Below are 24861 nucleotides of genomic sequence, written 5' to 3' on the forward strand. Positions count from 1 at the left end.
CACCTCGTCTGCTGCAGACACGCAAGAATTGCTCGTGTTCGGTGCTGTGGGTCACCAGAACAAGCCCCAGGGTGAGCCATGGCTGGGGTTGCAGTGACCTCTGCTATGCTTCACTGCTAATTATTAACTGGATGTCCTGAGCCAGTGAGCAAAGCTGAGCCTGGCTGTGATTTACCTCACATCTTCCACAGCCCGAGAGAGAACCACTCTTTTTCTTAGGAAAAAAACCCCAAAACCTTTTGTTATTTTAACTTCACAGACAGCAGGGACATGCACAGCATGTTGGCCCATCCCACAGCAAAGAGGTGCTCCTCTGGCCCTTCACTGCAGGCTTGGAGACCTCTTGGAGTAATTAGACAAAGTAAAGAAAGAGGCTGGCGTGCAATCCTGGTTTGTTGAACGTGGCTTGGGGCAGCTCAGCCTGACAGTTCCCAGGCTGGTTTCTGGGCAGAGGAAATGCAGCAGACACTGGCTGTGTCTGTCCTGGATCATTCCATGTGGGAAATACCAGGTGAACAGACAGAGCTGGGAATTGGTGATTGATTTAAAGCAGCACTCTTGGCTTTGGCTTTGAAGTGGATGGTGTTGGGCTGGAGGGAGAGGGTTGATGTAATTCCCCATGGAGTGGTGTCTGAGCCAGCTCTGGGGGCTCTCAGTGTTCTGTGGGAAAAGTGTCTGAGCACTGATGAAGCAAAGCTAATAAATATTATTATTCCAAACCTTAAACCCACTGGATGCTCAGGAGGAGTGGACTGCACCTGAATTGGATCTTATTCTGGTGTAAATTAGTGTCACATCTTTTAGGGCAAAGAAGGAGAATTTCTGCAAGTTTGTTGCTTGACAGTTTCAAAGAAATGAGACTTGGATGTAAAACCCAACCAAGATACGAATCAACTGTAGGTGACAAGGCAAGAAGGAAAAGATAAATGCAAGTTTGAAGGTGCACCAAGAGGGATGGATTCCCCTGAAGTGTCCTTGATCATTTCTGACCTCCAGATGTTCCTTCCAACGTTTGGAAGGATAGTGCACTGATCCTGCTCACCTTTCCTGAAGGTTTTTCTTGTTTCTGTGCCTTTGGTCATCTGAGACCTCCCGAGGAGAAGAGTAACCTGACAGTGATACTGTCCAGCTCCTTTGGGTGTGTCACATCAGACACCTTGGGCTTGTGTAGCTTCAGCTGCTTTAAATAGTCAGTCCTGGCTTGAGGAAACTTAGATGTTAAAACTTGAATGTCAACCTTCTATCGTTAGCAAATGCCCTGCTTTGTGCAGAGTCCCCTGGAGGGTTTGGAGGGTTCCTGTTGGCCAAACACTCCCTGTGTTCCTGCAAACTGCCCTGGCTGGGGAGTGACTGAGGGAGCCGAGCACAGACATCATTGCACAAGTGCAGGTGGAGGTGACATGTAGGACAAACAGGAATTGCAGGAATCTCCTGGTGCCCAGAAGTGTGTCAGGGAATATTTGGTGTGGTGGGTCCCAGCAAACAAACTTGTGCCTGTCACTCTTCCCGTTGGCCCTTGTTAGGGATGTTTATCACAAGTCACTTCACACGGCTAAGTGTTTGATGATAGTTTATGGAGTAACTAAGCAACATTGTAGAGACAACACAAACTAGAAGGCAGTGCTTCATCCCTGTAACCCGAGCTCTTCCCCTGCTTATCAGTCCAGTAGGAAGAGAGGGTGGAAGGAAAAATGTGACTGGGAGCTTGGAGTTGAAGGCTGGCAGGTTGTCAGGGCTCCTGTGTGCTCCTCATGACTTGGAGCATTTGTGACCCAGTCCTGTGAGAGCCCTGGCAGCAGCAAAATCTGTGCTGGGAGAAGTCTGGGGGGAAGGTCTCTCTCCCTCAGGCAGTGACCTGTTTTCACAGAACTTGTCAGGAATTCAGTTTTTGAATGTCCTTGACCAGGCTGATATCTGAGCCTGTTCACCTGCAGCAGAGGGCACATGGACAGCAGCTCTTGGAGCTGCAGCCACAACAAACAAGGCTGTCCACCAGGGAACAGGGATTTTCCTGGGCTGTGCTCTGTGCCACCTGAGTGGGAAATATTATCTGCAAATAAACAAGGACCCTCCGTTCCCCCTGCATGGAGCCTCTTTAGGAAGAACAGTTTTCCTATTTGAGAAAGATCAAAGGACTTGCCTCCTCCAGCCCCCAAAAGAGCAGGAACTTTTGTGGTGTTTGCTCCAGAAATGGGGCTGGCATTTGATCACTGCTCTGGAGAGGGAGAGGAAAGCTGTGCCAAAATGAAAGATCCACAAGAATCCTGTGCTTGGGTTTGGGAAGGACAACCCTTGATATGCCTGCAAACAGGACCATTTTGCTGCTGGCTGGATGTGTGGTAGCCCATTGCTTTTTGTAGGCAGGCAGGTTAGAACTCTCACACATCATCTCCACTGCTTTGCTAGATTTAACATTTTACTTTGGCACAAATATTTCATGTTCTTACCTTAAATAATGGAGTTACGAGACAGTGTTTGTATGACAGTTCCTGTTTGATAAGAATTGTAATCAGAGATCAATTAAAGGTGAAAGGTAATGCCCTGGGGAGTTGTTTTCATAGATCCACAGGTCAGTGGTAAGTCAAAAAATGCCTTTTTGGTTGGGCACTTCCCTGTATGGGATAGCTCCAATGTCCTCTCTTTGTTCTGAGTCCTGAGCAGAGCAGGATGAAGTTGTGCCTTGAAGAAAAGCTGCTTTTAAAATACTCTGTTTTTTTTGGTAGACAAACTCCGTGGCTTTGACCTGTAACTTTTCAGAACATCCTGCTTGAACCAATTGCCCAACAAATGTTTAATGTACATCTGGAACTTTCCCCAGAATTAACAGGGGTTTGCCAGGTCAGGTCTGTTGGGGGGAACAATCCATCCCTAGTGTGGTGAGAGAAAGGATGTGGAGTCAGAGGGTTTGTGTTCTGACAGTTCAAACTTCATGCATTCTGTTATAACATCAGGATCTATTACTGATTTTGAAATATGAAAACATGACAGTCCTTTTGTAGCCAAGCAACAGGTTTGTTTGGGGAGCTGCCCACGGCTGTGCCCTGGGCATGTTCCTCTGGGGAGGAGAGAGCAGAGCAGGGGAAAAGGAGTGTCAGAGCTGTGACTCTTCTGCTCTTGTGTCCTGGGCATTCTCCTCAGCCTCTCCTCAGCGTGTTGGGGCCCTGCAGTGGGCTGGGTGGGGTTTGATGGCACTGCTGCTGCTCCATCAGTGCCTTGGGCTCCACAGCACCAGGTGATCCTCCCCTGGGGACATCCTGCCCTTGGGGGGAGGTGAGAGGAGCAGGAGAGCAAGAGGGGAGAGAAAGAGCTCAGTGCCTGAGGCTTCCAGATCAAGCTGTACATAAATATATTGCAAGGTACAGGGTGGGCTGATCTGATGGTTAGTCTGATTCTGGATGGTGTATTTTGATAGGGTTAGTTTTCTGCTATGGTCACTCACTGGTTGGGTCTCTGTAGGTGGGGGAGCTCTGGCCTGAAGCAGTGCCAGGGTGTGTTATTGCCTTGGTGCTTCCAGAGTCTTCCATTCCAAAGGACATGCTGGGCTAAGAAAACTTATTTCATCAGCAGAAAATCAGATTTTGGTTTTATTCATAGACTGCATATCTAACTTTGCTTTTCTCATGTAAACCTTCTCTGTGCATTTTGATGTTGTTATTTTCAGGGTGGTTTGAAGACTTTGGACTATGTTTAAACCCAAGCTGCAGAGGTGAAAAGTGGTAGGTCCTGGTGGGACTTTCCTGTTGGTTTAAAACCAAAGGGGTGTCTCAGGTTGTAGCTTGAACTAAGAGCTTGGTCCTGATACTCCATCCCCTGCCTGTCCTCATGCTTGTATTCATCTGGTTGGGTTGAATTGACTTACAGTGGCTTTGGTTAGTGGGCTGAGTTGTTTACCCTGAGATCAGCCAAGCACTGGGCTCTGCTCAGGGCAGTTTGGTGCTTTCTCCTCAGCCCAGATACCAAATCATGGGCCCAGCTCCTTCACAGGAGCCTTGAGTGAGGAGACCAGCTTGGAAATGAGGACTGCACACACATGGTGTTATCTGGGGGAGGAGAAAATGAAGAGAAACCAACCACAAATAACCCTTCCATGTTAGTCATTTTGTCAGTGTTCTTCAGAGGGGGTCTGGGGGATCAGCTCTTTGTTGGCACAAAAACTTCTGGTTGACACAAAAACTTCTGGCTTTTGGCAGCACATTGAGCATCATCCTGAGCCTTCCTGCTGCACTTCTTGTTATTGTGAGCTCAGGGCTGGATGCTGGAAATGATCAGGAGCCAAAACTTGAGCCTTACTGTTGTCTGACCTCCACTTCCATAGTTGTGACGTTCAGAGTCCAGATGGACACAGAGTGGATTTGGAGTGATATACTTGAGTTCAGATAATTCACTTTATAAGGTCTGTGTCTATTCAGGCTCCTGGACAGAGAAAATAAAAAAGCTTGGCTGCCCTTGCTGGGGCTTCTGGCAATGACAAATACACACAACTATCTGGACTTGCAGACTTTCTCTGGGGCTAATTACGTAAGAAAATTCATTGGCATGGTATGCAGTGTGTGGTAAATGGGCAGGTAAAACACGATACAAAGCACTGACAAACACACATTGTCTTCAACTAAACTACTTTAAACTTCAAGGCAAGTGTTACCTTTGTTCTTAAGTGTTTCAGAAGTGCTAAACTGAAGAGCTGTAGCTTGGAGGACACTTTCTTGATGAAATGGCCTGGCTACAGTGACAAAATTGGACTGATATTGTCCCTGGGGGAGTAAGAAAGGTGAAAATCAAGTTGCCACTTTGAAAAAATGCCTCAATAAATACTAAAGCTGGGAAATATTAACTTTCAACTCTACTTACTCATGGTATGAACTTGGCATCCCTTCAGCAGTTCCTTCTGAAAGAACAAATGATTTGTACTGTCCTGTGTCACCTTTGTTTCTGCTGGCACAGGGAGTGGGGTGTGAGCTCCTGAGTCAGTGCTGGTGCCCTGGGAGCAGGGCAGGGGCACAGCTGAGCCTGCTCTGGGGGTGCAGGGCATCCAGAGCAGCTCTGGGCTGGCCTCCTGCTGGGACCAAGGGGTTATTTTCGATAGCCCTTGCAAGACCAGCTGCTGGGTATCAAACCCAGAAGAACATAAACTCTCTAGAGTGTTTCCTCAGCACTTCTCTTCTCATACCCCCACTGCTTTTGCCTGCCCTCAGCTTCCATTTCTGGCAGTCCCAGAGACTTCCTCTTTTTGTGTTTCTGTATGTGCAGCTGTAGAGAATGGTCTGGGAGCATCCCTGCAGTCTTGTCAGGAGGATCAAGTCTTTGAATCTTTTCTTTCCCACTTTAATAACCTAAGCTCATTCCTCCTTCAGTTTGTTACTATAGGTAGGATTTTTGGAGCTCACATCTGCCCTCAGGACACAGTCCCAGGGCTGCAGGACCCACCCTGTGCTCCTGTGCAGTTTGTCTGCACAAAGGCAAGGGGATCACCAGTAGTTCTTGCCAGTTTGGAATAAGGGGTTCAAAGTACAACTCTTGGCATGTTTTTAATATTTTTGGTCAGAAGGCACATCCACATTCCATCATAGTTGGTGTTATTGCAGCCCCAAACTTGCCAGGGGGGCTGTCCACAAGCCTCTGGTCCAGCCTGTGGTGCCTCTGCAGGAGCCTCTGCCTGCTCTGAAAGACTTGCCCTTCATGTCCTTCAAACTTCCTATTCTATTTCTATGGTTGGACTTGACCTTGGTGCTTCTTCCCAACCTAAATGAGCCTATTATTCAATTCATAAACTGAATAAAATACCAGTATTTTACTGAGACCAGGTCTTTTCTGCTTTTTAAAAAGCATTGTGTCTGTCTGAACACAGCCCTTTGATCTGAGGTGTGTTGGGGCTGCTGGTGAAAAAGGGACCTTGGGTCTGTCTCTGCCACCAGCAGAGTTTTCTGTGTGGTCTGTGGGAGCAGACTCAGCTCAACACAAATCAGACCAAACCCAGTTTGTTTGTGCTGCTGGGGGTGCCCCACGCCTGCCCAGGGAGTGATGGGCTTGTGATTGGTGGGAGACTATTTCTCTATTTATTTATTTATTCCTATGTATATATTTACATCCAGTGAAGTAGAGAGGCAAGTCCCCCTGTGCTGGCACTGCTGAGGCACCTCCAGCCCTGGGGCAGTTCTGGGCCCTCAGACAGGAGACACTGAGGGGCTGGAGAGTGTCCAGGGCAGGGAATGGAGCTGGGAAGGGGCTGGAGCAGCAGGAGGGGCTGAGGGAGCTGGGGGGGCTCAGCCTGGAGAAAAGGAGGCTCAGGGGGCACCTTCTGGCTCTGCAATCCCTGCCAGGAGAGGGGAGCCAGGACAGGGGGTCGGACTCTGCTCCAGGGCACAGGGACAGGAGGAGAGGGCACGGCCTCAGGCTGGGCCAGGGCAGGTGCAGGGGGCACAGCAGCAGGAATTTCTGCATGGAAAGGGTGGGCAGGCACTGGCAGGGGCTGCCCAATGGAGGTTTGGAGTGTCCAGCCCTGGAGGTGCACAAGGCAGGACTGGTCGTGGCACTCAGAGCTCTGGGCTGGGGGACAAGGTGGGCATCGGGCACAGGGTGGGCTCCATGGGCTGGGAGGGCTTTGCCAAGGTGGACATTGGGCAGAGGGTGGGCTCCATGGGCTGGGAGGGCTTTGCCAGGGTGGGCTCCATGGGCTGGGAGGGCTTTGCCAAGGTGGACATCAGGCACAGGGTGGGCTCCATGGGCTGGGAGGGCTTTGCCAGGGTGGGCATTGGGCACAGGGTGGGCTCTGATCCTGGAGGGCTTTTCCAACCTCAGGGATTCTGGGATTCTTTATATTTTTCACTTGCTACCTTGCTGAAGTTGAAATTCAGCTTCAGTACCAATAGTGACCCCCTGAGCTCTGCTCATCACAGCAGGAGGGTCACTGGTTTCGTACAGTCTGGGAGACTGGTGGGGAGTGTGTGTAGTCCTGAGCTTTGCTCTTGAGCAAAATGAAGCTTGGTTTTATTTATTATAATGTAATCTATTACAAATTACCAGTCAGAACAGAAAGTGTGTTTGCAGTTCTGAGCTTGCAGGAGACAGTTATTTTCTCTTGGAGCTGGTGAGAAACAGCTGAGGTGTAAAAGCAAGATCTTTGTGCTGCAGGTTTATGGAAAAGATGTTGAACTCACTGAAAACCTGGCTCAAACAGGGCAGAAAACACCTTTAAGTGCCATGTTGTAACTTCTCATACAGAGTGTGAGGTGCTGCAGCAGATCCTGAGAAGGTGTTGTGGTTCTGAAGGCCCCTTTGCAGGGTGTGATGCCCTCCAGGAGCCCTCAGAGGGCACAGCAGTGGGAGTGCAGAAGTGCTGAGGCACTGCAGCACTGGACTCTGTGCAGGCTTTCCCTGCATGTCCCTTGGACAAGGCTTTCATGAATAACCTAAATTGTGGAGGCACTTCAGGCCTGCATGTTAATGGAAAATGGAAAACAAAAAGCTGTAGAGGGAAGCACTTGTTTGCTGGGGATGTTGGTGCTCTTTCCAAGTGTCTGCTTGTCAGTGTTGTGTCCTTGTTTCTCTTCTTGCTCAAGTTTTTAAATTCTTTGTGCATACAGAATAAGAAATGTTAGGCCAGCTTTATCTGAAAACACAGTTAAAAAGATTGCCATGGATTATTACTAAATTTAACCAAAATTTTAATTTTATTATCTGAAATGGCAGGACTTTCAGGAATGTTTGAGCTGTTGTTTTGAGGGGTGTGTGTGTGAGAACTGGTTAAAATTGGGTTAGAGTGTCCTTAGAATTTGTTAAACTGGAGAGGTGGATTTAAAACAATATTAATTTAAAAGAAACTGGCAGGACAGTGTAAACAGAAAGCTCTAACTGTGTTTGTTCTTGTTTTGCAGACCGTGAGGACCAATCGATTCTCTGCACGTGAGTGGCAACTTCTCCTTTGGGCACTTTGGGGCTCTGTGGTGAGAGGGGTCTGTGATCCAGCTGTGGTGGTCAAAGCTGGGGCTTTAGCCTTGGCAGGCAGAGGGGAATGATTAAAGATGTGCCATTAAGTGATATTTAATAAGGGGGTATAGTCTTTTAATCCTGTAACTCACATTATTGAAAGCTTTCTAGGCACCTCTGGAATGCTGTAACTGCTCAAGGGGAATGAGGGAGAGGATCCCAAGTGGGGCTGGAGGCCAACAGCCCTCCTTGGGTCTGCTGCAAACAGGGCATCTCTGAAGGAGCTGACACTGAGGTTCCCTCCTACCTGCACTTGCCCCATCCTGCCCCAAAGATCTCACTCCAGTTTAGATTTCCTTGGGATCTGGGAATGCAGTGGTTGGGAAGCCAGAACACAGGCACACTCTTGGCTGACCTGTCCCTGGAGTGCTGCTGGGAGGGCTGGGCCAGCCTCCTTCCCTGTCCCCAGGAGTGTCCCTGAGCCTCCTGTGCAGGTGCTGGGGGTCAGCCAGTGGGATAACCTGGTTCAGGGGTGAGGCTGGGCCAGAACCACAGAGTGCTGCTTGTCATCAGTGAGTTCCCTGGGCCAGCACCCTGTGTGGGCCTGGAGCAGGAGGGGACTGTCCCTGTTGGGAGCACCCTGGGGGTCAGGGGGGGCTCCTGTGCTGTGAAACCACAGCTTGGCCTGTTCTCAAACTGCCTGCAGTGACCAGGCCAGGGTACAACATCACTGAGGGGAGAGGGCAGGAGTTGTGCCTCATTAGTTAATGAGAGTTCCCTCTGCAGAAATTGAGGGGCCAATGGCACCATGTGCTGAAGTCAGTAATGGGGGGTTTATTTAGCAGGAGAGAGAGAAAGCAATGGGAAAGAGGGTGGGAGAGAGGTCAAGCAGAAGATCATCACCACCCATGGATCCACCAGCAGCATCCCACTGGTCCTTCTTCGCCCTGGGTGTGGTGATGGGGGTCCTGGGTTGTTCCTCTGGAGGTACCACCTTTATCCAGTCCAAGTTCTGGGTATCCAAGAGGTGGTCACACATGTTCCCATGACTTGAGGTGCCATGTGGATTAGCAGTTGTTTTCTTTCCCACAGTTTGCCACAGTGGGATTTTTGTCTGGATGCTTTAACTGGGATGTACTAACCAGACCTCACCTCAGTTAGGGCTGGAATTAGCACCTTCCCATTGCAAATCCCTCTCTTCTGTGCTTGTCTCAAGTTCCCACTGTGGTGCTGATCTTATGACAATTCCTTCTGTGGCTTTGACAGTGTTTTGAGACAGGCAAGTGCATTCTTGAAGTCCTTCAGCAGGTGCAATGCCCTGTGTGCCTCTGCCTGGGGTGTGTGGGCCCCTGCCCTGCTGTGTGCCAGGGCATGGGATGGGAGCTGCTTCCTGAGGTCTCCCAATGGTGACACCAATTGCTGGAAGGTGTCCTGGGCTCAGCTTCCTTCTTCACATGAAGGGATTCAAGTCTCCATCTGCTTCTTCCTACAGAAGTGCCTGAACTATCAGAGTCTATTCAAGACTGAAGGTGGGTGCTTTCAGGCCAGGCTTTTCTGAGCTGTGGATACTCTGAATACAAGATTCTGAGGGCCTAAGGACACAGAAGCAAACACAGTTCTGTAGAGATAAAAGTTAAGATAGAAGTTGATCCAGTTAGCACAGGCCTGTCTAGGTCTGTGGTTCCTGTTTTCCTGTGATGACCATTTCATGTGCAATGCCCAAGACAGCCTGAAAGCAGGGATGGATCCAGGGGGAGCAGAAGTGCTTTGTTCCAGTGTGTTTGTGGCTGCTGTGACAGGATGTGCTTGCCCCAGGTGAATTGTTTTGAAGGAGCTTCATGCTTTGTGTCCGTGCATGACCCTTACACTCCTTTGCATGGTCAGCTGAGCCCACAGAGGTTGCAGTGACAGTGCTGCAGCATTTCCAAACATCTCATCTGATCCCTTGCACCCTGGAAAGCCTCTGAGCAATCCTGCCTTCATTTTTGTCATTGCTTCACCTCTCAGGTTACCGTGAGCTTTTGACCCTTCTGTGCTGAACAGACAAGTGAGTCTGTTTTTATCTGGTACTGCACAGTCCAGCATGGAGTCTGTGGGTCTGTGCTGGGCTTTGCAGAGAAGCCTGAGCTCAGATGGGGAGGGCTGGGGAGTAATGGACACTCATCCTGACAGCCAGACCTCAGGAGAAGGTGGCCATACCCAGCATGGAGGTCTGGAGCTGCTGGGGGCTGCTCAGAGAGGGATCTCTTGAGGACATCTCTTCTGTTGGACATGGGAATTGCTTGGTGACAAATCTACTACTCCATGTAAAATTCCAGAATCTGGAGCTAAGAAGCACTAAGAAGTTCCAACACTGGTTTGGGTGTTGAAACTATTAGTCCCATGACTTGGGACAAGTTTCACCACCTTTAACTCAGTGTCTTGGTTGTACCACTGTCAAAGACTCCACAGAACAGGAGTGTGGCAGAGCCTTCCTAAATCTGAGTGTCTGAGCACAGATTGCAGGCTCTGTTGGCTGTCCTGCACCTTCACCTTGTGTTTCTTGCTGAAGGACTTGCACAGCAGCATAAATTAGAAGAAGGTTAAAGAGACCAATGTCACTGGACGTGGTTCACAAGGAAATGTGGATTTCCCCTGTAGTGGGGACATGTCTGGCCTCACAACCATAAAGGGTAAGACATTTTATCTGCAAACTGGATGTGCAGGGCTAAAGAACATCCAGTCTGGGTCTTACCTGCTCAGACTATGAAGACACATGAGGTGATGGATTGTAGGATCCAAGGTGTTTCTGCTGTGTTGCACACCAGAATTCCACCACAGCCCAGGAGACCTTGCTCACACTGTCTAAGGAGCAGCACCAGTTACATGGTCACTATAAAAAAGGGCAGGAGAGGTTGCCAGGTTAGTAAACACTTTCCTCTTAAAACAGCTTTCTCTTAGAGTCCTTTTCAGCTCTGTGTCCAAGAGAAGAGCCATCAAACCCTCTTGTACTCCTGTAGTAGTTTTGGCTTGAGCCTGCATGAGCCTTTGGAACAAGCAAAGCCAGGGCCTGCTGTGGCACTGCCCCAGGCACTGCTCCCTGTGTGGCAGCCTGGAATGAGGGCTCATGTTTTGGCCAGGAATTCCATCTCTGTGTTTTGACCTTGTGTCCAGGACTCCACTGCTTTGCTGATCCTGGTGAAGAGGTGACCTGTGTTTGCCTTCATGCCACTGGTTGGACGGGTCTGAGACTGAGGCAGCAGTAAATAAGGTGCAAGGAGTGTGTCTTAACCACACCAGAGGTGGTTTCAGAAACTCCTTTGGCAGTTCATAAAAGGCTGGAGACATCTTCTCATCCCAAACTTGCTGTCTCAGGACCCGGATCACCTGATTGACCCTGATCTTAGGTAGAGCTGGAAGTCCTTGGAGTACTTTTTAATTTCTCCAGCAGGAGTGGTTCAAGCTGTTGGGAAAGAAAACACCCTTTGTCTTCTGCACTTGGGTGAGTGGACAGTTGTGGTGTGCCTGCCATTTCCCTGTCTCCACCTGCCTTGACCTCAACTGTCTGGAGAGGAGTCTCTCCCACTCCTTGAAGGTCCATCTGGGTAGCACCTTCACTTCTCCTGCCTCCAGTCAATGAAGTTTCCTGGGATTTTGCCCTCCATGGCCTTTAGAGGAGGGGCCAGATCAGTTCTGCAGTGAGAGCAAGTGAATGACACCTCACCAGGTCCCTGATCAGCCCCTTTCCTTCCTGACTGCCAGAAGTGCTCCCCTCAGGGGTGTCCTTGGTGTAGGATTGGGGCTGTCAGGCCTTTGGGTTTGCTTTCAGTTCTTCCTCCTCAGAGACCATCTCTGCCTGTTCTCCAGGTGCCTTCCTTTGGTTCCAGCTTAGGGAATGTCTGATCCATTTGTACTTCCCTTGGAAAACCTTTAAACACTCTTGTCTTCCATGTTGTTGCCTCAGCTGCAAGATGACTGTTGACTTTTGGTCCTGCTGAACTCAATAGACAACTGAATCCTGATTTATATCTGGTATCTGTGACATTTTTTTATCCTAGGCATGAAAGTGTGCAACTAAATCTGGGGTTGAGCCATTTTTGTTGTCTTCAGCTATGGAGATCTTTAGGAAATAAGAGCCTGTTTCCCCCCAAAGCCCTCCAGTTCTCTTCCTGCAGTCATTGTTCTAGTAAATATTGGCTGTGAGAAGGAGGTGAGGGCAGGTGGATGGTCCTGAGGAATACAATTTGCTCAGAGTTATCTTGATTTCTTTCTCTCTGAGAGCTGTGCTGAAGAGCAGCCTGTGTTTCCCTGAGGTGCTGCACATACAGGGTTCTCTCAGTGCATCCCAGCCTTGCTGGGGGCTCCTCCAAGCATGTCCCTCATCACATCCCATGGCTTTGAAGGCTGTGGGATTACCTGGAGCTGTCCTGTCTCTCTGAGCAGAAAAGAGTGTGCTGTCTTCCTCTCTTTGTCCTTCTGTTCTCTTCCCTTCCACTCCACCCCTTTTAGGGACCCAAGTATGGACAACTGTGCTGTTGCAGACACTTTCTGCAGGGCTGCACTCAGTTAGTGGCATGGTCTCTGTTGTTGAACCCCCTCCCCATCTGTTTGTCTAAGTTGGTGAGTACTTAAGGCCAGGGATGAAGTTTGTAGGGGAAACTTCTAGTTGAAGTGACTTACTATAGAGAGGCTTCTTTCAGAGTGAACCCAAAGTCTTTCCCCATATCCAGAAGGACTTTACTACTCCATGGCATCCCCTTGATTTCCTCAGGTCACAGTGATGGGATTTCTTATGTGCCTTTTGGCATTTCACCAGCTGGAAAACCCAAATATGTGCAGAGGCAGCTCCTGAATCCACTGGACAATCCATGGGTGAAGCCAGATTATTGCCTGGCTAATGATGAGATGGGAGGGGCTGAAGGAACAGTAATGGTGAGAATTTCTCTTCAGCTTTGAAGTTGGGTGGTTTAATCTTGGCCTGCTAACCACTAACAGATGGTTGGAAAGGTTCTGGAACCCTCTTCTGCTTTGTAGTTCAGCTCATCAAGCTTTTCCATGGAAAGCCAGTGGGCAGCCCTCAAACCCAGCACTTTTCTGGGAGTTGGACTTAACCTGCTCCTTCCCATCCCTCCCCCTTGACTGGAGTGCAAATGAGTTTATTTTGGGTCTTGTGTTTGTAGATTATTAGTTTGCTGAAAAGAAAGGAAAATAGATGGAGTTTTAGCAGCTTCATGTTCCTGATAGATTATAAGTAATACATGTATATTTTATATATAACATATATGATAGATATAGAGATATAGAGATATAGAGATATAGAGATGTAGAGATAGAGATGTAGAGATAGAGATGTAGAGATAGAGATGTAGATATAGATATATAGATATCTAAGTGGTTTTCAGGCTGTGGTAGCCCAGCATCCATGAGTGCTGTGCTACTGAAGGTGGTGCCAACACTCCAGTGTGCCCATGTCTTCCTGCACATTTTCCCACTTCTGTGAGATATGAAATTGTGACATTTCAGGGCTTTGTTTTCTTGGAGAAGCTGCAGCTGCTGATGTTCTGCTCAGTGTTGGTGTTTCTCTCTGTTACTGCTGCCTGTTGGTGCTCACTGACCTGCCAGGCTGCTGGAGAGTGATGACCAAGATGAAGAAATTGGTGTTGTGGTAACTGAGAATCTGAGAAGCACTGAAACCTCCCCTGGCTCCGGGCAGCTCTTGGGCAGTCAGTGTGAAAATGTGCTGCACTGCACTTCTTACAGTCCGTGTGTTCTGCAGTGACCACAGACTTGTGGTGTTCTCAGAGCTGGGCTTGATAAATAGGCATTTAGCAGATGCCTGCAGGGTTATCTAATCTGAGCTGGCTTCTGTGGGAGTGGAGGGCTGTGCAGGGAATAGAGGCTGCTTATTACAGCACAACAGCAGCAAATACCAAGCATTTTTGTATCCAACCTCTGGCTGGAGTCCAGCTCCTCACATTCCCTGGGCAAGTGGTGTTGAGCTGATGGGAAGCATCAGGAGAGAAAGGAAGCAGCTCTGGAGCAGCCCTGTGAATAATAAAGGCAATTAATGACTCCTCCAAACTGCCAGTTATACCTCTTGCAGAAAATAAGCCAGGTGATTAAAACATCCTTGTAATTACAGGTCTTGCCCTGTAAATCTCTGTTAATTTGTAACTGGCAGATGATCTGCCCAGTTGTGTCTGAGAATAAGTGTCTCTTCTGTTCTTTGCAACTGCTGTTGTGAGAGGGACAAAAGCCCATTGTTGGGGCTCTTACATATGCGGTTACTTTCTCCTCCAGACGATTTAAGTGCATATTTCCATGGTTTGGGGCCTTGGGTGAGAGGCTGCTCCGAAGGGAATGAGGCACTGGAGCTGTGGGTGGCAAGGTGGGTTCCTCTCCTGGGAATTCTGCACTGAGATCTCTGCAGGAGCCAAGGGAGTGGTGCCACTTGTTCACAGCAGCATCTCCTGCTCCCCCGTGGGCTTCTCATCCCAGGGCTTGTTGGTAGAACTGGATGGAGCTCCTCAGGCCAGGGAGAGGGTTTGGGGGACCCAGGGACCAGCATGTAGAATCTGGGTTCTTTGGGTTAGTGTGTCAGTGATTTGAATCCCAAGGTGATCTGCAGGTGGCACTGACTGCACCTGGCCATGCTCAGACACTGCCTGTGCTCATCTTCCCAAGCACTGTAACTGCAGCAGCTGTGCACAGGCAGCAGGTAAAGGAAAACCTGCCTTGGAATGTCAGAGTTTCTTTGGAATTGCCTGGCTTTGTGTCCTCCTGTGTTGTGTCACTCCAGCACTACCCCATGGGCACCCCTGGCATTGATGGCTCTCTGGGTGGGGTGGGAGGAGCCCAGTCTGTGCAGTGGCACTTGAGGGAGCAGCTCTAGACTCGTCTGATTTCCCCGAAATCCATGAAGTCCTTTGCCAGGTGGTGGCACTGCCTGTGGTGCTCTCACTGCCACAGGGGGTATAAATGCTTCAAACCTGCCTGATAATGAGACAAGCAACTCTTTCACCACTGTTTTCCCTTAAACCCAGTTTCCTCTTAGAACAAATCTTTCCCAAATAGGTGCTGTCTCTGGCACAATTATGGGTGGTTTGTGTGGGCAGAGTGCACAGTTCCCTGGGAATTGGCAGACCAGCTCCTGGGCCCAGAGAAGAGCAACGAGGCTGGAGAAGGGACTGGAGCACAAGTGCTGTGGGGAGAGGCTGAGGGAGCTGGGGGTGTTCAGCCTGGAGAAGAGGAGGCTCAGAGGTGACCTCAGCACTGTCTGGAACTGCCTGAAGGGAAGTTCTGGCCAGGTGGGGGTTGGTCTCTTCTCCCAGGCACTCAGCAATAGGACAAGGGGGCACGATGGGCTCAAGCTCTGCCAGGGGAAATTGAAGTTGGAGATGGGAAAAAACTTGTTTGCAGAGAGAGTGCTCAGGCATTGGAATGGGCTGCCCAGAGAGGGGATGGATTCACCATCCCTGGAGGTTTTTGAGCTGAGCTTGGCCGTGGCACTGAGTGCCATGATCTGGTAAAGGGAGTGGAGTTGGCCCAAGGGTTGGACTTGATGATCTGGGAGGTCTTTTCCAACCCAATCGATTCCATGGATGTGGCACTGAGTGAGAATCCACCACGTCTTGATCCAGCCCCACTGTGATCACCAGCCCAGGGCACAGAGTGCCCTGGGCTGGTGATCACAGTGGGGTTGGATCAAGGGTTGGACTTGATGATCTCTGAGGTCTTTTCCAACCCAATCCATTCTATGATTCTGTGATTCCTGCTTCCTGTGTGTGTGTTTGCATCTGGGAGTCCTCTCCCCCTGCATTGTGCCTGTTTTCCAGAGCAGGATCCATTCCCTGGTGGAAGTGTCTTTTGTGCAAGATTTGGGCTCAAGCTGCTCAGGGAAAAAGCTGCACTGGATGAGTCAGTCACCAGTTTTTGGTAACCAAATTGGAGCTGGGCTGAATTTGCCTGAAGGTTTGGCTTTGCTGAAAGTGCCACTCCAGCTTTACATGCAATGAATTTAAAACCATGTTCAAGTGCTCATGCTGGCTAAGCTTTTCCTAAATTAAATGTGCTTCAAAGCAGCAGCTTTGCTGCTCCAGGGAAAAACATGAGATACTGCAGGAATTCACCAGGACTGCTGGACTCCCTTTGACCTGTGCCTGTTCCCAAGGCAGAGATCCCTCAGTTAATTGAAGGAATAACCTTTTTCCTCCAACTGGAGGCTATGGCTGAGGAGGGTTTGTTCCTTGGGAGAGCTGTTTGGCACAACCCGTGGCTGGAGCTCAGTCTTTTAATTCAGTCACATTTTTGATTCTCCAAGTAGTGGGGCTGAGGCTGAAGTGAAGAGGTGAAATTGTGACCCTCTGAAGTCATTAGAGCTGCCACTGCCTGAGCTCTCAGCCTGGGGCTTTAGTTGTTTAATTTATGCTAACATGTTGAGTTGTATTAAACAAGGTTTCAAAAATAAGTTAAGTTTTAGCTTTGTGGTACCCTCCCCATTCCATAAATATTGTACATGGTGTTACTGAGAGTTTACCTTTTTTGGGCAGGTTGGTAGAGGTAGAAGTTTTAAATTTATTTTTATAATCCATGTGTTTGCACTCCTGGGAAAGAAGCAAAGTATGCAGATGTCATTATTCCTTTAAATGCAAAGGACTTTATCCTAAATCTTCTAATTCTTTCATAGGATGTGGCAGCAGAGCTGTCTGACACTGTGCTGCAGGAAATATTTGGCATATTTGTAAGCTCCAGGGAGCAGAACTGTGGTGATAACATCCCTGTGTGCTGCTTTTGAATAAGAACCTACTTAAGGACTTTCTCTAAAATACCCACTCTGAGATTTCAAGGCTTTTCAGCAAAAGGAACATATTGCAAAGTTCTGCCCTTGTGCAGCTTTCTTGGTGTGTCCACAGGAGCCTCTTCCAAACCCTTTTCCCAAAGCCAAACCTGGGCTGTGTTTATTGTCCCAACTTTTCCTCACTGCACGTGTCAGAACAGATTTTCCTCCTGTAAAATTTAATAAACTTTTTTGCTTGTAATTGGACACAAAAGATCGTTGCTCTGGTTTTAAAGGCACAGCTAATAAAGTGTTCCCAAGCTCTGCTGACAATAAGAACAAATTGTATTGTGTTAAAATGTAAATGGATATTTTGCTGTGCTTCTTTTCTTACTTCTCTTACCTGCTGGAATAGTTTTAGCATTAACATATTTTAATGCACATCTAGAAACAGGCAAAGCTGCTTTTACTATTGCTTGTGGTCATGAATTATGCTAATGGGACACTGCAGGAAAGGGGAAATGAGAAATAAAGTCTTGAGAAGCCAGAGCTGGTGGTTTGGGGGATTATTCTCTGCTTGTCAGTGTTCACATTTGTGTTGTTTGTGGAGTCTGGGCTGGGCAGAAATGGGATTTTTCATTAGGAGTCAAAGGGTGTTGCTCTACTTGTAGAGGTCCCAAAGTACACCCAGTTTCTGTGTTGCACATTGATGGTATCTTGGCAAAAAGGAAACCCAGTTATCCATTAGCAAACTCTGAGTAATCTCCTTTCCAACCAGCTTTTCAGGTAGGACCTTCCAAGTTTTTCCAGGCACTGAGCAAAGCCAGCCCAGCTGAGAAGGTTCAAGGGAACTGCCCTCTCTGTCTCTGGAAAGCTTTGAGTAACTGAGGGCAGTGACAACTTTCACATTCTGTGCTGTTTTTCAAGGATAGTGAGGGGAAGTGGAACCAAAGTGGGTTTAGGTTGGTGTAGCAGCCTCTGAGGGACAGATGCCACCAGGAGGGTGGTGACCCCTTGGATAACCCTCATCTTGGAGGCCACAGTCGAGCTCCTGAGGCTGTGCCATGTCCCACAGCTCCTCTGCAGAGTCATCTTCTCCAGTGTTTCCAGGCAGAAGATTTTCCCACCAAACCTGGGGCTGCTGCTGTTCTTCAGCTCCAACAAAGGCTGTTTGACTTGTGAGGAATTGAGTGAACTCTGTGAGTGAAGGAGCTGCTCCAGCCCCTGATGGAGAAATGCCCATCCTGCTGCCCCTGGGGCCGTTCTCCTGTGGGGTTTCCATGGTTTGAGTGTTGGAAGGTGAGAATCACAGAATCATAGAATGGATTGGGTTGGAAAAGACCTCCAAGATCACCAAGTCCAACCCTTGATCCAACCCTACTGTGATCACCAGCCCAGGGCACAGAGTGCCCTGGGCTGGTGATCACAGTGGGGTTGGATCAAGACGTGGTGGATTCTCCCTCAGTGCCACATCCATTGAATCACAGAATGGATTGGGTTGGAAAAGACCTCCAAGATCACCAAGTCCAACCCTTGGGCCAACTCCAGTCCCTTTACCAGATCATGGCACTCAGTGCCACGGCCAAGCTCAGTTTCAAAACCTCCAGGGATGGGGAATCCACCCCCTCTCTGGGCAGCCCATTCCAATCCCTGAGCACTCTCTCTGCAAAGAAGTTTTTTCTCATCTCCAACTTCAATTTCCCCTGGCAGAGCTTGAGCCCATCGTGCCCCCTTGTCCTATTGCTGAGTGCCTGGGAGAAGAGACCAACCCCCACCTGGCCAGAACTTCCCTTCAGGCAGTTCCAGACAGTGCTGAGGTCACCTCTGAGCCTCCTCTTGGAGTGGGAGTGTTTGAGTGCAATCTCTGTGAAAATCTGGGGTGGTAAAAATGTGCTTTCTGTAAAGGCAGAGCTAAAACTCCAAGTGCTGTGTCGTCTCCCTTTGGCAGCTGTTGAGTGCAGTGTGAGGATGTTGTCAAGCTCTCACCTGAGCAAGAGGTGCAGCTCTGGAGGTGCTAAATCCCTGAGCAAATGCAGATTAGCTCCAAAGGCAGAGTGTACAGCATGGTGGAGGGAGGTATTTGTGAGGCCTGCAGGAGAATGTGCTCACATTGCCCTGGTAAATGAAGATTTCCATTGTAAGCAGCTTAGTGGAGAAATCCCCAAGCACAGAGAATGTGTGCTTGTCATCCTCACAAAGGGCTTGGCCTCCAGAGTGCTCATTCCTGCAGCACTCCTGGATGACAGCAGTGCTTTCCATGCAAATCCCCAGGATGAGATCCCTTCCAGCTCCCACACCTCAGTCCCTGTGTCCCTGGAAATGGCACCTTCCCCCCATTCTGTGTCCCTGGAAATGGATTTTCCCCCTGTGCTGTGTCCCTGGAAATGGCACCTTCCCTCTGTGCTGTGTCCCTGGAAATGGCACCTTCCCCCTGTGCTGTGTCCCTGGAAATGGATCTGCCCCCCGTTCTGTGTCCCTGGAAATGGATTTTCCCCCCATTCTGTGTCCCTGGAAATGGCACCTTCCCCCTGTGCTGTGTCCCTGGAAATGGATCCCCCCCTGTGCTGTGTCCCTGGAAATGGCACCTTCCCCCTGTGCTGTGTCCCTGGAAATGGCACCTTCCCCCCGTTCTGTGTCCCTGGAAATGGATTTTCCCCCTGTGCTGTGTCCCTGGAAATGGATCTCCCCCCCATTCTGTGTCCCTGGAAATGGATCTCCCCCCGTTCTGTGTCCCTGGAAATGGATTTTCCCCCCATTCTGTGTCCCTGGAAATGGATCCCCCCCTGTGCTGTGTCCCTGGAAATGGGTCTCCCCCCTGTGCTGTGTCCCTGGAAATGGATTTTCCCCCTGTGCTGTGTCCCTGGAAATGGATTTTCCCCCCATTCTGTGTCCCTGGAAATGGATCTCCCCCCGTTCTGTGTCCCTGGAAATGGATTTTCCCCCCGTTCTGTGTCCCTGGAAATGGATCTCCCCCCGTGCTGTGCCTGAGTCCCTCTGGGCTGGGCTTTGTCTGAAGCCCAGACCTGGGTTAGTTAAAAAACCAAACCCCAAACTGTCATTTTTAGGGCTGTAATAACATCATTTGGGGTTGCAGGGATGTGAACGTGGGCACATTTCCTGCCTGGAATATCTCATGGAAACCTCACAATGAATTCTCTCTAAACACACTCTGCTTTCAGTCCACCTCTGGCTTAACAGTGAGATGTTCATTTGCTGTCTGTGTTATCTGTGAGCTGATGAATTAATTAGTGAACTCAGGTAGCACTCTGGCCTTAAATATACTTTTAACCTTGTCAAGAGTCCAAGTGGGAAGAATCTGCTTGTCCAAAGTATGTTTTTAGTGCACTGTGAAACTGCTCCTGAAAGCTCAGAGTGTTGGGAATTCTCACAACCAAACCCTGGGATATAAACTAATAAAATGTGTTAAGTATAAATGTGAGTGTATATCATGATGTAGAACTAGAAACATCTCTACACCCTGAAAAGTTGTGCCTGCAGTGATCAAGGGGCCAAGTGTTTCATGTTATTTGGGGTGGCAAAGGAGTTCAGGCATAACCAAAAGCTCTTAATCAAACTGATGTCACCCTGTCTCACCATCTGCAGAGACCTTTGGGCTGGAGAAAGTGTTTGGAACAAACCCCTTGCACTTGCTGCAGCATCACTTGGGCTGGGGAGGGAAGGGCTGGGCAGGCCATGGATGGAGGGGCTGAGCCTGCTGTAAACAAAGGGCTGAGGAATTGCTGAGGAGAAGGGTTTGGGTGAAGTGTCTGAAATGTTTTGCAGGGGTGAATCTGGTGCTGGGAAGACTGAGAACACTAAGAAGGTCATCCAATACCTTGCTCATGTTGCTTCCTCCCATAAAGGAAGAAAGGACCATAATATTCCTGTAAGTTGGGATATTTTCTCTCTTGTTCATTGCTCCTTTTGAAAACTGCTGTCTTTGCATTAAAAAACATGACTTTTTATGATAAGCTGTAATATAATCCATGTAATTCTGTCTCTACCATTATTTTCTCTTTAGCAGTGGCTGAAATGAGCAGTTACATTAAAATTTCCAGTGCATGTCAACTGTTTAATTTATGCTGTGGAATTAGAGGCTTTATGCAAATGGTAACAGAGCTTTCTGATGTAGTAAACCCCAGTTTTCCAAGAATTCAATTAAACTGGGACAATTCTTAGTGAATTTAGTTCCCACTGGGTGCAGGTTTTGGTACTACATTTATGAACAAGCTTTTTGTTCTTTGAAAAATTAACTTGGAAATGGGAAAAATTATGAAGTTTAAAAACTGCTCTATTTCTTTTTTTGTATCTAGAAATCAGCATCCAATAAACCCCTCAATTTTATTTCACTACAAGCAAGAGAATACACTTTCATGTCAGAGAATATTGGGGTTTTTGGTGACTTGGAATAAAATCTGCTTTATATAGGCCTTTCTTCAGATTTCCTGCCAGGCCTCAACATTTGCACTGAAGTTTTAGTAATTCTTTGCTTTATAAAAATATTACTGTGTTTGAATATCTGTTGTTGTGAGGAGTTGGATGTCTTTGCAGTGAAGTATCAGTTCAGCTTTGCTGCCAGCACACACCTGGATGGAATCCATGCTGGTTTTCCAGTGCCAATCCCGGTGCTGTGGGGGCTGGAACCTTCCATCTCCACAGACCTGGAGAACCTCAGGAAAGACCTCCAAGATCAAGTCTGACCTGTGGCCAATCCCACCATTCCCACTGAAACATCCCCTGATTTCTGGAACACCTGCAGGGCTGGTGACTCCAGCCCCTCCCTGGGCAGCCCCTTCCAATGTTTAACCAGTGAGGAAGTTTTTCCCAACATCCAACCTGAACCTCCTCTGGCACAACTCGAGGCCATTTCCCAACTTGTGGTTGCACCAACTTTGTAACTTCTGGTGCACGGCACTTGCTGTTGAGACATTCTGGGATGTGTGAGGACCCAGAGCTCCTGCAAGAACAGGAGATGACTTGAGAAGGGTGTGGAAGGATTTGAAGTGGGAGAGAAGGGAAGGTTGGAGGTAGATCTGGAGAAATCCCAGGAAGTGTGTGGGGAAACTTGAATCTTTAATCAAGAGCAAGTGATGTCAGGCTGTGCACTGATGCTTGCTCAAACTGGTGCTGGTTTATCACACAGAAAAGATCAAAATTATTCTTCCTGAGTGTTTCCTGAGCACTCTGAGTGTGCTGCAGATGGGGGGGTGGCACTGTCAGGTGTTGGGACAAATCTGGGACATCACCCATCAGAACTGGATTTCTGGGCAGCATTTGATTCAGGAATATCCTTGGCTTTTCCACTGCACAGCCTTGGACAAACACAGTATTTTGTTCAATTTCTGTAGAAGCAAAATTGTCAACAGGGGTTTGGAGAGAAGGGAATTGTGCAGAGTTTGTACCAAGTCCTTTCAAAGATATATTGACAGCTTGGAATACCTCAGGCTGAAAGACAGTCCTGGAAGCCTCTTGTCCAGACACCTTTTAAACTGGGCCTCCCTTGAAAGTGAGATTACATTGCCCAAGCCCTTGTAAAACTGAGTTTAGCTCATCTAAACCTTGAGGGATGGAGATTGCACAACTGCTCTGGGAGCTTCACCACTTGAGGCCCTGTTGGTACCCCAGGTGTGTTTGGATGAGCCCTTTGTGCCAGCACCTCTCCAAAGTACCCCCTCAGAGACCTCCCATCATAACAATTCCTGTGGCCACTCACTGGGGGTGGAGGCCCAAACTGGGGGTCATAACAAGCCCATCTGACTTCACATGTGGTGATTTTCCTCCCTGGTTTGTGTGGCTGCAGAGATGGCACTGAAGTGAAAGCAGAGAAACAAGAGGAAAGCTGGGATGGAAAATACCAGTGAAGGGCAGGATGAGTTGTCCTTTTCAAGGCAGTGTTGGCTGATTCCATTTAAACTTCTGCTTAAACTGCAGCTTAATTTTCTACTGAGCAGTGGGTCAAAGGGGATGGTTGTGGTCATCTCAAAAGGGTTTTGAAGATGTGTTTTTAATCAGCTGCTTCATGAACCACTGGTGACTGATGAAGACTGGAGAAGGTGTAAAACACAGTTTAGGCACACAAAAAACACAGGGTGGTGTCCTGAATAAAGGGCTGATACTTGGATTGTGCTCTTCACTCAGTGCAGTACCACAGTGAGCACTGAATTAAGTGTGTTATATATCCATGAAAAACGCAGAGTATTTCTGTAATCAGAGCAGTTATGAAAATAAGAGTGAGTCTCCCTTGTTCTGTGACAATTAATTCCTATTTATATATTGCCAGCAAAGGCTGTGTGACCTGCCCAGCTGACACTGGAAGGTTAGGAGGTGTCAGAAGGGGGCGTTGGAGGTGCAGCCCTAATTTGTCCCTCTTTGCACATTGCTTAGAAAGCTGTAGGGCCTGGTGGTGACCCCAGTCCCCACCTGTACCACTGTGCTTTGTCCTGTGCACAGGAAGGTGCTAAACAGGCTGTTAAATTAATCCATGGCTGGCAGTCTGTGTCAGATAATTATCAGGGACATGCATATTTCTGAGACTGTTTGAATGCCACTTTGATTGGGTTTTTTAATGCACCAACTTGTATGCTCAGTCTGGGGTTAGCTTTGATTTCCCTGTCAGAGTAACAACCAAAGGCAGCCCCAGTTTGACACCTCAGAGGGCTCTGAAGTGCTGCCATGTCACGGGTGCCACCAGGGACACGAGGGGGGGATGCTCAGCCTCTGTGAGGAGCATCGTGTGGGAGCTCTGCCCACCCCTGGGCAGCTCCACTGCCTGTTCATGGGGCTTTTCCTGCCCAGCAGCACTTGTGTTCCCAGCTGGAAAGGCCCTGCACAGCCCTTGGAATGTCACCCTGGACAGGTCCTGGGGGGAGTCAAGCCAATAACACGTGGTAGCCACAGAGGGTGGAATGTCAGTGCTGGACAGCCTGAAAACTCAGGATTCCTGATGTGTGAGTGTTTGGATCTGCAGCCCCAGTGTCTCATTTCCTGCCTAATCCCGAGATGTTGTCCTGGCACTGTGCTGGGAAGTGTGGGCAGTGCTGGTGGGGCTGGGGATGGAGAGCAGAAACTGCAGTAGCTGTGGGATTGGCAGAGCTGCTGAGGCTGCAGGAGTCCCACAAACTGGGGAATAGAGGCTGGGCTTCCTAGAGCTGAGCAGGGAAGTGCTTGGCAGGGAGTTCTAAACAGGAGCCTTCCTGAAGGTGGGGTGAAAGTAAACTTGAATTCTTGGTTGAGAGGCAGAACTGACAAAGGACCTTCCTGGTGTGTGGCAAGGGACAGAAGAGGGAAGTGACCTGTTGGAAATACCAAACCTTTAGCTTCACATCCAACAAACTGGAGTTCTAAGGAATTTGGGGGTTGATGTGATGTGACCTTAAAACACCCCTTGACGACAACAGTAAAGCTGAATTGTTGTCAGTAAAGCTGAACAATTGTTAACATGCCCCACTTGGACCAGCTCTTGTAAAGCTCAGGCATCCCAGAGCATCTGCTGGGCTGCTCTGCTGCCCCTCAGGCACACACAGGAGCCCCCCACCTTCACTGCCAAGGGCTCTCTGTAGGCTCAGGAGAGGGGATATGGGAATGGAAGGAGAGCAAGAGAACAAGGCCAGGGGATTGGTGAGCACAGCGAGGAGGGGAATGTGTCTGGAGAGGGGTTTGGACAGATTGGGCACAGGGAGAAGGGAGGAGAGAGCCTTCTCCACTGCTTATCTCTGTGGCTTATCACTCCCCTGTAGGAGAGGCAGGAATGAGAGAAAAGAGGAATAAAAGTGAGTTATTGCTTGTGAGAGTGTCACATAATACGGCCAAGAGCTGAGTCTGAGTTCACACTCTTGAGCTCTGCTTTAGTTTACAAACTTTGTGGGTCTGCATTAGGGGGCAAGTCAGTGCAAAATATAAAAGTTATAATATTAATATATTAATAAAACAATTACACACGTTTTCCAAAAGAAGTGCTGCTTGTCCCTCACTGCCCAGGGACTGCCATGCCCTTGCATGTTGTACAGGCCTTGTGAGTTTGGGGGATGCCCTTTGCTGCACTCGTGGGCTGTGCCTGTACCTGGGCCCAACTCATGGTCAAATACAGGAAAACAACAGAAGTTTTCACTTGTGGGAGGATGTGGAGTTGTTAATTTATATCAATAACTTCATTCATGTCCCACTGGTGTGTGCACTTGCATCAC

The 24861-nt window shown here is 48.7% G+C and overlaps 1 protein-coding gene across 5 annotated transcripts in view; it reads left to right on the forward strand.

The window, feature by feature from the left end:
• Nucleotides 1–24861, forward strand: part of MYH10 (myosin heavy chain 10) — a 117323-nt gene that overhangs the window by 35024 nt on the left and 57438 nt on the right. For all 5 annotated transcript variants that reach the window (XM_071573893.1, XM_071573896.1, XM_071573895.1 and 2 more), the window contains exons 4-5: nucleotides 7872–7899; nucleotides 20462–20564. In XM_071573893.1, coding sequence (XP_071429994.1) covers nucleotides 7872–7899; nucleotides 20462–20564 — 131 coding nt within the window. The remainder of the gene's footprint in view (nucleotides 1–7871; nucleotides 7900–20461; nucleotides 20565–24861) is intronic.

The sequence above is a fragment of the Pithys albifrons genome, chromosome 19 (assembly GCF_047495875.1).
Source record: "Pithys albifrons albifrons isolate INPA30051 chromosome 19, PitAlb_v1, whole genome shotgun sequence".
Taxonomy (NCBI): Eukaryota; Metazoa; Chordata; class Aves; order Passeriformes; family Thamnophilidae; genus Pithys; species Pithys albifrons.